General features: G+C 43.1%; 1 protein-coding gene across 5 annotated transcripts in view; it reads right to left on the minus strand.

The window, feature by feature from the left end:
* The window catches only part of LOC119187516 (serine/threonine-protein kinase 31), a 280,654-nt gene that overhangs the window by 194,793 nt on the left and 72,038 nt on the right, over nucleotides 1–13,823 (minus strand). For all 5 annotated transcript variants that reach the window (XM_075878712.1, XM_075878711.1, XM_037435655.2 and 2 more), the window contains one exon: nucleotides 2,598–2,995. In XM_075878712.1, the coding sequence (XP_075734827.1) occupies nucleotides 2,598–2,995 (398 nt within the window). The remainder of the gene's footprint in view (nucleotides 1–2,597; nucleotides 2,996–13,823) is intronic.

Here is a 13,823-nt window from a genome sequence, read left to right on the forward strand (position 1 = left end):
AAATGTACGGTGTGGTGCTAGAGGCCTAGTCAGGACACTCAAAGTTGCCTTTCGTCTCCTGCACCATGACAATCGTGTATTGAAAAACAAATAAATAAAAATAAAAATAAACTCTATAGCCTACATCGACATTTTCAAGTGGAATGCAATTCTGGGCATTATTAATGTGGACCTTCAGTAACCCAATAATTTCTTTGGTAGAAATGATCAGACACTTCAGAAACTTGGTCAGCAGCTTCCCGAGAATAATTTATAAATCGCTTGCAAGAAAAAACAAAAACATTGGTTTGTCTGTCTGGTACTCTACCAGAAAGGGCTTCAAAGCCATTGCCACACACAATGCAAAATTCAACTTTGCTGGCAGCAAAGCATCACAGCTGAAGTCAAATAAGTTGTTGAACAAGACACACTTTATCTTTTTTCTAGCAGCCTCAATGCACCTTTGATGTCAGACCACACCAACAGTGCTCTCTCAATAACATAGTGGGAAACGAACTTGAGAGGAAAAGTGTGCTGGCCTGTAACTGATGAAAAATTCTCTCTCCGTGCTGGGGCACCTTCAAAATGTCTGCTTGGACTGAACAGTAGGCAATCAAGTCCCCATTCAGTAGCTGAAACTCCTGCTTTATATGCGCTGTACACTGTGTGAAGTCCACAAGTGCCTAAATCCACACATCGAACTTCTTAATGCTCTTGCAAGTGCTCTTGGAGACCCTTCTTGAAATACTTTTCCAAGTAACCATGAAATGTATTCACTGGAAGAGATTATTGCCTCACAAATTCAACGCCGAAAAAATGTTAAGAATCCGTCCAGTACGAGTAGAGTTACAAAGATTTGTTGCATGCTACATTTGCATTCTCTCTACCTTCGTCCCGACAAAAGCACTGCAAGCTAAGCAGGGAGGGATGATAGGGGCAATAAAAAAAATACGTCACGTGCACCTTATGACCATGGGCACTTTTTTTTTTCTGCGAATGCACAACTTTTCATTGTGATCGAGTGCGCAACCGTGGACAAGTTCTGGTATTCTGCGGCTTGCGTGTTGTCAGGAGTCTCTACTACCGATCGGCAGTGTTTTCTGACCATGCTCAAAAGTGTTGCAGGGCCCCTTTAAAGAACATCAGATTGACATTGGGACCATCTACAGATATTTGAAGGCTCTTTGCCAGGAACAATGGCTCAAGCGAGCTTAGCAACTTTTCCTGAATGTCATCCGCTGTAGAATGTCCCAGAAAAACGGAGGTGTAATATCTGGTCGTCCCTTTCGGAGCGGAGTCCCAACACCTTGTGTGCACATCCATTCGCTTACTGTGCATATACTCATTGAAAAGTACGACAAAACATTCACACTGCTCTACCTCTCGCTGCAAGGCCAAAAGAAAAAAGGCCTGAAACCATGACATTTCACATAGGCACTTTTCTTCTCACCACAAAAAAACACCTTTGCCACTTCTCTGTCTGAGAACATGCGTCGAAGTAACTCCCCTACTTAGGTTGACGACTTTTAAAGTCCAAAGAATTTCTGTGCCAATGACAAGCTCGCACGTTTTATAAGTATCGTTCAGGCTTGGGGACTGCAATGAAGACACTCTAGTGGACTGCTTGTCAACACAAGCGTCGGGTAGCTTTTTAGCGAACTCCCTTGCCCCATTTGGACTGCACAAATATACTTTGCACTTTTCATGCGACTTTTTAAAGCAGATTCACCCATGGCAGTCTCATCAAAAGTTTTGCCGCAAAGCTTGCACTTCACCCGATGCGGATTCGTCGTGTCAGGAGCAAACGAGTGCTTGTAGTCGTTGTGGTGGAGCCACAAAGTCTGAAACTCGCTTTTTCCGGGCATTGTTACACATAACACATCACTTGCACTAATGCAAAAAAGGCATGCTCATTCCAAAAAGTGCTGGCAGCAACGCCACACGACTAAGCTGAGCCCGCGCTAAAGTTGGACAGAGACAATGAACATGCGATAGCAATGGCGCGACTGCGCTCACAGCGGACTCCACTTTTACCAGCACCAGCATTGACATTTTCGTCATTACCAAGACGTGTATGGTGGAGGCTGCCTCCGAGACTCACATCATCAAATGTTGCCAGCTGCCTAACGATAGTCAGCTAAATAGGTATAAGAATTGGTACGGTTTGTTGGTTGTATTTCATAACTCAAACAAATAACAAAAGTTCAGCATCAAAGACAGTTTTATGATTGCGAATACCAATTCAAATTTATCATTCAAGAAACTCAAGGTTATTCAAGGACTGCTCCAAAATTCAAGGTTTTTAAGGGCCTTGAAAACAGACTAAATTTTCAAGGGTATTCAAGGGTTTCAAGAAACTGTGCGCAGCTCGCCGAATGTACAAAGTTCAGGAAAATTTCATGGAGACAACAATGCTAAAATATAAAAAATACATTTTATAATTCTTGATGCCATGCACGGAGATTTTGATGCAAGATTTCAAAACCTAACTTTAACCTTGACAAACTGCATTAATAAAACTTATGATAGCAAAATTAATGACAATATAGTTTAATAGAAAAGAACATGTACTTTAAAAAGATCATGTACTCAATCACAATTGTTAGTAAAATACATACCATCTGTTACTTCTGATGGCTTCAGCTCCAGGATAATTAGGCCTAAATGGTGGTGCTGAGTAGCAGAATTGCTGATTGGGACTGTAAAAACGACCTCCATTGAAGCCAGGTCCAAAGCCCTGCTGATAATTATGCTCACTGCTAGAACCACGGCCACAGTAATATTTCGGGTCACGGGCAAGAAAGCTGCTGGTGTCAGATATCATCTCATAACTGCGGTCATGATGAATGTTTGCAGAATGAACTTGCTGTTGGTTTTTCGAGTTGGACCACTGTGGCATTCCTGTGGGCTTTACAGGACACTCAACAGTTGCATGCGATTGTACTGGAGTGTCATCACTTGGTTCCTGGCCAGAACTGCCTACTAGTGTTACATCTTCAGTCTTTGCCTTCATCTTCTGAAAATGTAGAAACCCAAAAATATAAAACTTGACACTATCTCATGACAAAGTAGTCATCATAACTCAGGTATTACCAAGAACATACAGTAAACTTGCGATAATTCAAACTATGATAATTCATACTCTCGGTTAATTTAAACGGAATTCAATTTTTCGGTTGGCCCTCCATACTTTCAATGCATTTAAGAGCATCTTGATTCAAACTCATCATTTGGAGAATTCATACTTTTTGGAGTTCCATATCGGGAAATATCTGCTGCTTTCCCACTATTATTCAAAAGTTTGCGAGCTTATATAATCTGAAAATGACAAATAAGTGCCTAACGCCGTCGAGAAAAAAGGCTCTTCTAGTCAACAAATGCTTGAAATGAGGCACACGCACAATAAACCATGATGCTTCTCAACTGGTATAGAGAGGTTTGTGCTGAAGGCACATATAGCAAAAAAGCAGTTGGCAATTCACGATTTCTTTAAAAGGTCTGATCAGCAGTAAATGGCCAATAAACTTGCGGACCTTATATGTACAGAGGGGTCCACTGTTAGAGGGAACACAGGAGCGCGTGTCGTCTGCTCGGCGCCACTGCCGGCCGGCTGCGGCAACTAGTTTCACTCAAAGCAGTAAGTGCTGTGGGTGGTGCTAGTTCCTCATCTGCTGAAGTTGCGGCCCTGCTTCTGATCGTCGTGAAGCGTGGCCGAAGTCGTAGAATCTTAAAAATGGTCGCTTTCCTTCGACTTTGAAAGAAAATGATGGTAATTATCTATAATCAGATGTCACCTGACACATCAGCTGCATTGCTGTCTTTCGTTCGCCTTCTCATTAGATAAAGAATCGCCGCTTTGAGAAAGGTTTCTGGTGCCACCAGTTAAAGGCACTTGTAAATTATTTGTTAAGTTTATACGCACTGCAGCAGCTCGAATCTGCACTAGTGCACATAACATACACGCTCCACAAGGAAAAATGCACTTTATCATGGCTATGCTAAAAAAATGTGTCTGTAAAGAATACAAGGTTTTTTTTAACCACCGAAAACACAGTGAGGTAGTATTTTATATAACATTATTTCCTTTCATTTTTCCACAGCTTAGCGTGGCCATTCATTCTGCGGACAATTTTCAAAGCACAGGGATGGCTGGCTTTGCGGCGATCCGGAGCGCAGCACAAACTGTAGCAGACGACAAACTAGCGCCGCCCACAGTGTTTGCTGGTTCTACGCGAAAGTAGTTGTCGCAGCCGGTCGGTGGTGGCGTCGAGCAGACGACATGCGCTACGGTGTTCTCTTCAACAGTGGACCTCTCTGTACCTCTGCTTTTTGTTCTTTAGGTGCAGTTAGGCTTTAAAAACACTTTAAAAAAATTTAAATGCAATAATATCACTGCATAGTCATAATGAGTGGTGTCATCTAGCCCAGATTCATATATCTGAGAACTTCTGATAATTCAAACTTCATGATAACTCAAACAAAATTCAGAGGTCCCTTCTAGTTTGAATTAATGAGAATCAACTGTATATGATAAGACCATTCATAACACCACCATTTAAGGCCGTTCCCCAAGATGAAAGACTGGCTGTAATGCAGCTACCAGAAATTTGCAAAGAAGCGAAAGAGCAGGTGCACTAATCTGAACAGGTGTGCCGGCTGGGATGAGAGCCATTGCGGTGCTAAGAAGGGAGAGAAAACAGAGAGCATGGAAAGAAAACAAGGCGGAAGGGGGAGGGCTCAGTGCAATGCAGGTGATCGGTGTATGGATAAGGATTCGTTGCCTAGTCGATGGAGAGGCCTTGGTTACATGCTTTGACCCCTTCACTCAAGCCACCAATCATGCACCGCTCCACTCCAAAACGGGTGCATATGCCCCCTAAAAGGTGCATTACCACTGCTTGCCTCTGTGGTTTTAAGTCAGGAAAATGGTCATGTCGTCATAGAGTGCAGATATTGTGCATGTGATATATCCCCCCACAAATGGGAATGTTTTAAGACGTGAGCAAGTTTTTGTCTTTGCCAGGCAAACTTCCGAGCTTAGCAGCCTTCATCAGGATGGTGCCGTGCCTTTTCTACAGATTATGAACTGAAACTTGGCTTCACCTTAGTTTAGCTCGTGAATGCCATATCTTCTGGGCCCGATTTCTGTGTTGTTTTTGAACAATTTCCTTTGACAGCATGCCTAGTCACAACATGCACACCATACCCAACAAGCACTAGGTGCCTAGTAATAGTGGCTATTGACGACCAAAGTTGCAGCTGGGTGCTGAGGCACAGAATGTTTTGCAATTGTTACGTTCGGAAGAGGTGCCTTTCATGTCAGTGAAGACAAAAGCATGCATGCAACACTTGAGCAGTGATTCATGCATGGCCTTCACTATTTTTTCCATCATGCCAGTGCACACACAAAAAAAAGCAAGTGAGCGACCTTCAATGGTCGTTTGATATAGTTTCTGCCCATTCTGGTACCGCAGCAAACGCTGCATAATATAAGAGGTCCCAATAGCTCATAGGTGACGTTCCAATACGTTGTTTTTTTTATTTTTCCATTTCTTATGTTGACACCCCAGATCCACAGACGTTAACCTTTCAACACCCCAATCCCCCTCCTCAATTATCAAAATAGCACAGCTGAGTGTTTGTCATCTTTTGCACTTTGCAAAATATTTTTTCGTTATTGTGTGTACAGTATCGATATTTGCAACTCTGGCAACTTGACCTATAAGTGGTCTATACTCATAAAACGCGAACATTTTATTAGAAATGACCCTATAAATATGTTCCACCACTGCCATACTTTTTTTCAGTTATTTCAAGAAAGTACCATGCTCCCACACAAATATAATGTACGATAAACAATGTAGCAATATTCCCAGAAGACCCAGACGTAAGTCTAGTGCACACTCATAAAGAGCCTGAGCTATTGTATAAGCTGCATCTTAGAGCAAGTAGCATTTATGAAGCAGATAAATTTTATACTTTACAAAAAATGTGGTTCACCAGTATGTATGTGTGAGTCTACACACGCACACACATGCAGACACACACACATATTCATGCACACACAAACACAAAAACTGAAGGTGTTCTCAGATTCCCTTTAGCAAAATAAAAAAAAGTAAAGAACTTTAACAGCAGTCAACTAGCTAGGCCTAATGGATCACTTGGCAACTGTAAGAAGCTATGCATCAGTAAGGGGCTGTGCCTGATAAGAGCATCAATCAAAGCAATGCAACAATAATGTCTAATGACTAGTGATGTTAATGAGGACATATGATTTAAAGCGATTTCTGGGGCAGCAAAATATCTATATTGAAGCCACAAGTAGCACCCCATTTCACATTTTAGAGTACATTAATCATAGAAGTTGCATCTAGTTGTATTTACATTGAGACACCTGAATAATCATTATGGGGTTAATATGCAGAGCTACAAAACTATCTCAATTTCTTGCGAATCTCATCAAGAAAAAATGTTCTCTGGAGCTATAATTATTTTACATGACTGAAAAAACCACCACGCCTGCGTAGATTGTGCAGCACAGTCGCAGCAAAAGCTGGAAGAGCGGCCTTTTGAGCCTTTGTTTTTTTTTTTTTTTTTCAACACTCTTTCGGTAACTGCTACAATCACACTTGCCGTAGGGTAGGCAGGCAGGAAGGCAGGCAGGCAGGCAAAGAACTTTATTAGTATTCGGAGGCGGTGATCAACCCCCCTAAGGGGCCACACACTGGGGGGCCACTCCCTTGACAGGATGGGGAGTGGCTCCACGGCTTTGTCGCAAGCCTTCTGAATGGCCCTAAGCTGGCTTACTTTGTCATGCCCTGTGAGGACAGTTACAGTCCGTCTCCGTAGAGGGAGACTCCCTGCTCTCGCGCAACGCAGGGCATTGCCTCAGCAAATGCCCTAGGGTACCCACTATGCCATAAATCATATTTTCGTGTAGTAGAAAGGCATTTATTATGCTATCTTTTGTCATTCTTCGTAGAAGCATGGTACCCTCTACACACTCTCAAGAAATCTTGTGCAATTTTTTTTTTTTTGTTATGCAATTTGCAATGTGTGACACATGGTTCTTCTTTTACTGTTTTAAAACGTTTTATTATTCAGATTACGCGATTCCTTTCCATACATCAAGCCTGCCTAAAGCCGGTTTGTAATGGAGTTTCAAGCATCGGCGCGGCTCTGTGGTAGATTACTGGGTTGGCCCACAGACCCAGGTTCGAATCCCATTGTGTCCCTGATACTTTTCACTGATGTAGATTTTTTTTCTTATATCATGTAATAGTGGTTATGAACAACTATGGTGCACGCGACACTTGTTGCAATCTCATAACAGCTTTCTCTGTAAAATAACGGTGCCATGCGATTGGATGTTGTTTGAATAACCTCCCTTCTTTTTGTTTCTTTGTTTTTTAATACACAAGCAAATAAGCAGAATACCTATCACACAAGTTGTTATAGTGCTTATATACTTTCTCTCGTTAGACCCCTTACTAGCCTATGGGTATGGGTCTAATCACTGTTGTGAATATACATAAACTGAATTTAAGCCTTGAAGTACATCATAAAATAACACCTTAACTCAATCGTGAGGTAGTCAATTTGCAGTGCTCCTGGCATAAATTTATAATTGTGATGTAAATAAAATATTGCCTTTTAAATCAGTAGAAGTGGCAGACAAATGCCGTGACATATATCAGTGTCTCCCTGCTAAAAAGTAGGCTTGCGCAAACAGCAAATTTTTTGTTCAAAGTGAATTTAAAGCAAATAGTGATTTCGATCGAATAATTTTGAATCAAATCCGAAATTGTACATATAGCACATATTATAAAAAAAAATAGGCTTATGTGCCATCACCTAACTAAGCTGCATTATATTTAAAAATTGAATGAAGACTTGTGCAAATGCCATTTTTTTGCATCAAAGGCAGTGAAAAGAACTGAATTGCTCACGGCAGTTATTTTTTCACCCACTTTTCTTTCTTCTTATTTAGATTACATCGGTTCTAATAACTTCCCCTATACATTCCTTGGCATTATTGTCTGTTAGATCTTTGTGTGTGTGTGTGTGTGTGTGTGTGTGTGTGTGTGTGTGTGTGTGTGTGTGTGTGTGTGTGTGTGTGTGTGTGTGTGTGTGTGTGATAATTGATGTGGGGTTTAACGTCCCAAAACCACTATATGATTATGAGAAACGCGGTGTGTGTGTGTGTGTGTGTGTGTGTGTGTGTGTGTGTGTGTGTGTGTGTGTGTGTGTGTGTGTGTGTGTGTGTGTGTGTGTGTGTGTGTGATAATTGATGTGGGGTTTAACGTCCCAAAACCACTATATGATTATGAGAGACGCGGTGTGTGTGTGTGTGTGTGTGTGTGTGTGTGTGTGTGTGTGTGTGTGTGTGTGTGTGTGTGTGTGTGTGTGTGTGCCTGTGTGTGTGGAATGCAGTTGCAAGTAGCACACATTAAAAATAAAAATGCTTTTTTACTAACGTTTCAGCCGTGGCACGCCCTTTGTCAGAGTGAGTCTATGTGTGTGTGCGTGTGTATATATATACCTTCATCGACACTCACACAGAGGTGATCACTCATACGGGGAAGATTTGTTTCATAGTGTAAAAAAAAAAACAGGCCAGTTCGTTTAAGCAATGCGCACTGGCACAACGCAGCGTTGCTCAAGCTTTTTATGCTCGAGCTTTTACGGTGGCGGCAACGTGTACCCTTCTGCAATGATTTCATAAAGGCTCACTAAGCGGCATGCCACCACTCAAGGCATCGGCTCTCAGATGATTCGAACAATGCTCAATACCGTATTCACTCGCGTAATCCTCGCACTCGCATAATTCTCGCACCCCCCACATCGCCCAAGAAAAAATACGATTTTTTTTTGATCGAGTAGTTATCGCACCCCCGAAAACTGCCGCAATAATGTCGTCTGCTTGTTCCCGCCATTAATGATGATAGCACACACCATCTGGCGCCATCTCTTAATCATCAAGCGTACTATTGCACGAAGATTCAATCCAATCCAAGCCAGGCCGAAGTGGCCAGTGCGCGTCGCGGCGTGTTTTGTATGTTGTGTCGGTAATCGTAGCACGTTATGGGGCGATACTGAAGCCACACGGCTGCTTCAAGTTGCAAGTGATAGATCATGCGCTAAACAACGGCAACAGGGGCGCCGGTAGGCCCTTCGGAGCCTACGAGTTTTGTGTTCGCTACTGGTGACGGCAGCTAAAAGCCACCAAGACGCGTTGGGCCTGCCATGTGCCTAAAACTGGGATTGATGGTAAACTTTATTTCTTCAGAAAGAAACTGCGGACAATTCTGTTAAATAGTCCAATACTGACATCCACAAGCCTGTCCAGGTGGCAAGTTGGGCTAGTTGGATTACGTTCATAATTGTAAATTTTGTTGAAGCGCACTAAAGAGGGACGAACAGATGAGGCTGACAAGGACAGCACTTGCTCTCACAACTGAAGGTTTATTAAACAGAAAAGGTATTTAAAGCGGATCTTGGTCAGCCTCATCTGTCCGTCTGTCTTTAGTGCGCTTCAACAAAATTTACAATTATGAATATACTTGCACTCTTGGAATGTGTGGTCTATGTCTAGTGTATGAATTTAACCGGCATATGTCTTCCATAGAAGTTGAGGTGATTTTGAGGTAGCATACAATAATACCTTTGAGCCCCCAACTTTATGCGGCAAAAATTCAGACAAATCTCTGGAAATTCAGACAAAGTTTTGTAGCAACAATGAAGGGACATAGAGTCTGTGTGTAACAGTGCACTTATTAAGGAAAAAAGTGTAAATTTAAGGGCTCCACTTTTTTGTAAGACTCCATTATATGTTAGTTCTCAATAATATAGTCAATCCTGTTTATGATAAATCTGAGTGTGACGCATAATTCGTTCACTGTATCCAGAAGTTCATTGTAAAATGAAACGAAGATTTAAAAAAGTTGATCGTGAAAAAAAACTTTTTTTTCACTAAGTCCGTAATGCACGTGTTTCAAAAACAAAAGCAATAAGGACGGTCTCGAGTTTATTTAAAGTGGAAGCGTGGTCTTCACTGAGGCCTGTGGCATATACAAGTTGCCTGTGGCTATGAATGTAGCCAATTGCTGCAAGCACGCTTGTGGGAACAGGTTCCAAAGTTTCGTCATCCTCACCATTAGATTCCTTCAATTCGCTCTTGCCGTGCACTTTATTCACAATGCCCTCATTTTTGCACGGTTTTGGGGTGTCTGCCTCATCATCAGCTGCAATGAAATCATTGCAGCAGATAGCATATGTCCTGCACTCCTATGTTAAAGTTGACGATGCGTTACCACAAATTGTTGCCAAATTGGCCCAATTCGCTTCAGGCTCGGCATTGGGTTCGGCACAGACGAATATGGCTTGTGAAAACAGTTTCACACACATTCAGCCATCATCTCCATCCACAAAGTCTTAACCATCTCCACAGCCGAATACAGGGACACCCGAAGCGGCAAGTTGAAAAGCGGGTGGTCAGAACAGCTATGAGCAAGCACTAAACAATGTGGCACCTATGATAAGTTGTACCCAAGCCAAGCGGTGCGTGCACATTTGACGTTGTGTTGAGTGGCAGAAAAAGGTGTGCAAGACCTCCCACCCACCATAATGACCACACACGCACACAAACAGCAAGCAAGACGTGTGCATGTGTAGAACTGCTCTGGGCCCGTTTGTAGCCAGAAAAGCAAACTTCTCAATTTGAGCCAGTGTGGCTGACATTGCACAGGGGAAAGGAGTTGTGATATGGGGGGGGGGGGGGGAGCAGACTTGCGAAAGACAGGCGATAGAGTGAGCAGAGGAGAGCATACAGTGGGCAGGCGACCTTGAAAACCAAAACATGCGGGGGAAAAAAAAGCAGGTCTGGTAGTTTGCTTGCAGGGTCCGCGAAACACGCAACTCATGTGTGGGTAAACTTGGAAAAGCGGTCTGCACACGCAGAGGTCAAAGAATTGCATTGTGGTGCCGGCGTGCTTGCGTTATAGTGAACTAGAATACTAAAGTGAGATGCTTCTCGTGAAGCTCGAAAAGCTGGCGCCATCAGTGGCGCTGCAGTAGCTAACGCGAGGTGCTGCTGTGGGGAAGCCGGTATGGCATGGTACAGTGCCACAAGCCTTTCTTTTCTATTGATTTATCGTGTGTCACAACCACATAGCTGCCCAGTGATCGTATAAAACACTACCAAAGGCTTCTTTTTCTTATTTCCAATAAATTGAACCACGTGACTAATTTGCCAGACAGTTGTCACTGTTAACCTAAAAGCAAAATTCGCACATGTGTTTTTTTTTCCATCAGTTTTGCCAAAAAAAGAATATGTACAAATTATGCACTTTATTTGAATGAAGAAGGTAATACAGTTGAACCTAGCTAGATGTAACTAAATTAAGAAATTCCCAGAAAAATTCATAATGAAGGTACGAAACCAAAAAATAAAAGAACAAGTTACACAAAAGGAGAACTGAAGACAGAGCTAACCCACAACATTTGTTTTGCGGTAAAAAAACGCTGTTGTTGTGATAGCATTTATGTGGACACTCTTGACGGGTTTTCGCTGTCTCCGCCATGTTCCGTAACAAGTCCAAATTGAGAATATGCCCCCTCTCACCGCAACTTTCATGACTATTAAGATGATCGAGACCAGGAACTGCTTCTAACGAATACGGTGTATTAGAAGAAGTGAAGTAGCGCGCGCTCGCTCCAGGTAGTAGTCTTCTTCTTCTGACTTTTGATGATGATATTTTATAGGCTCCCGCCCGCCAAGTTGAAATGGAATAAGCTCTCACGGGCTATTTGAAACAACCTTCCATAGGGTATATGTGGTTCACCGATCTTCTTAGTTCTTTTTTTGCCTGTGCGAAGGAGACAAGTTCTTGTTATTCTGTCTCACCCAGGCTTGAGTTTTTCAATCCAGCACATTTTCCAAAATGTTCTTGGAGCCTTGTCTTCAACCAACACCATGTCACCCTGTGAGAGTGGTTTTGCTTGCTGCGTCTTGGCTTTGGCCGTAGCTCCTATTTCCTTGATGTATTCTCGATGCCATCTTTTCCACCAAGCTCGCACAAGTTTGCATCTGCTTCGCTATGCATCTTCAATGTCACCGTTGTACATTCGTGTTTGTCCGTCTTGAAGCTGTCGCCGCCCACCCCATGATGTCTGCCGGCGTTAGTGGCATTGGCTCGTCAGGTACTCCATACACGTAAGTCGACGGTCGATTGATTGTTGAGTGCTCCTTCAACTTCTGCTACAATAGTGCGTAGCTCCTCTATCGAAGCTGTACTTTTCGATATTATCTTTCGCATCGACGTCTTCATGCTTCTTATGAGGTGCTCGTAAAATCTTCCCCAACACGGCGCGCACTCGGCTATCGTTTTCCACGGATTTGTTGGCCACTGCAGTAATTCTTTAAGACCTCGTTTTTGATTGTTTCAAGCATTCTGTTGATTTTGTCCGAGTAGATTACTGCTGGCATTCCCCTTCGAGCTGTAAATCGTCGGAATGCTTGTAGAAAACTTGACGATGACAAATCGTCGGTAACCTCCAAGTGTACTGCTCTCGTTACCGCGCAGGTGAATATCAATACATATTGCTTCACAATTTGGTACTTGTCCTTTGCCTAAAGAGGTCCTGTGAAGTCAACTCCTGTAACTTTGAAGGGCTCTGCTTCGGTGACTCTGTCTGCTGGAAGTGGAGGTATGTTATGAATCGCCGGTATGGAATTATGCCTCTTGCAGACGACACATCTGTTCACAACTCTTCTCACTGCTTTTCTACCCTGCAATATCCAGAACTTAGTTCAAAGTTGTGCTAGCGTCACTTGAACTCCGTGTAATACCACAACTCCTCCATGTAACACCATTTTATGCACGTGACGTATTAGTAGTTCCATGAAATGCCCGTCCTTTTGAATTACTACAGTCGAATCTCATTAATTCGAACATGCTTAATTCAAACTTCCAGTTAATTCGAACTCACGCTGAGGTTCAGTCAAAGCTACGTGTATTCCAATGGGTGAAAACGCCCGGTAATTCGAACACGCAAGCAATTGCGACAGTCAATTCAAACATACCGCGCTTCAAAAATGCTCTCAGCACCCCGCCCAATCCCGCGGCGGCACCTGCGACACCTCAACGCTGTGCAGGAAGGAAATGAAAAGGAAAGAAAAGGCTGCAGTGGCATGTTTGCTCTTCCTGAAATGCGATCTGCGATGCGCCCGTGTCACGCTTCTCCCTTTTCTGTCCTGCCACATAAAGACCCTTCTCCTTCTAACGCCGTGTGCGAAGAGAGAGAGAGAGAGAGAAAAAAAAAGAAAAAGAAAGTTGTAGTTGGGGTGAATGAATGTGTGGTCAAAGGACAGCAAAAAGGCACTATCTTCTGCAGCCCTTGCCGGAGCACGACTCTGTGCCTTGAGGGGGGGGGGGGAGGGCGCTTTCCCCTTTTCTGTCCCTGCCAGGTAACCTTTCTCCTTTAAACAATGTGCGCGAAGAGAGCAAAAAAAAAAAAAAAAAAAAAAGCTGTCGTGGAGTGTTTCTTTATCTCAAATGTCGGTCTGCTTCTCTCTGCGTGGAGACGCTCTTCCTTTCTCGTCACTTGCTACATTGTGCTGCGACTCCGCTACGCAGTCGTTGTCTTAGAGAGATTCGGCGCTGGACATTTCCGCGCGCAACTTCTCTTGCCAGGAGAATGCTGAAGCCGAAGTAGAAATGCTTTGCAAGCTGCGTGCGAAATCGATTGACTCGCTGCAAGGCAAACGTGTACAGACGCGCATCACCGATGACTTCAATTAATGAGGGATGTGCTGTGATTTTTGAATAAATGTAAGTCTT

The sequence above is a fragment of the Rhipicephalus microplus genome, chromosome X, assembly GCF_043290135.1.
Source record: "Rhipicephalus microplus isolate Deutch F79 chromosome X, USDA_Rmic, whole genome shotgun sequence".
NCBI lineage: Eukaryota > Metazoa > Arthropoda > Arachnida > Ixodida > Ixodidae > Rhipicephalus > Rhipicephalus microplus.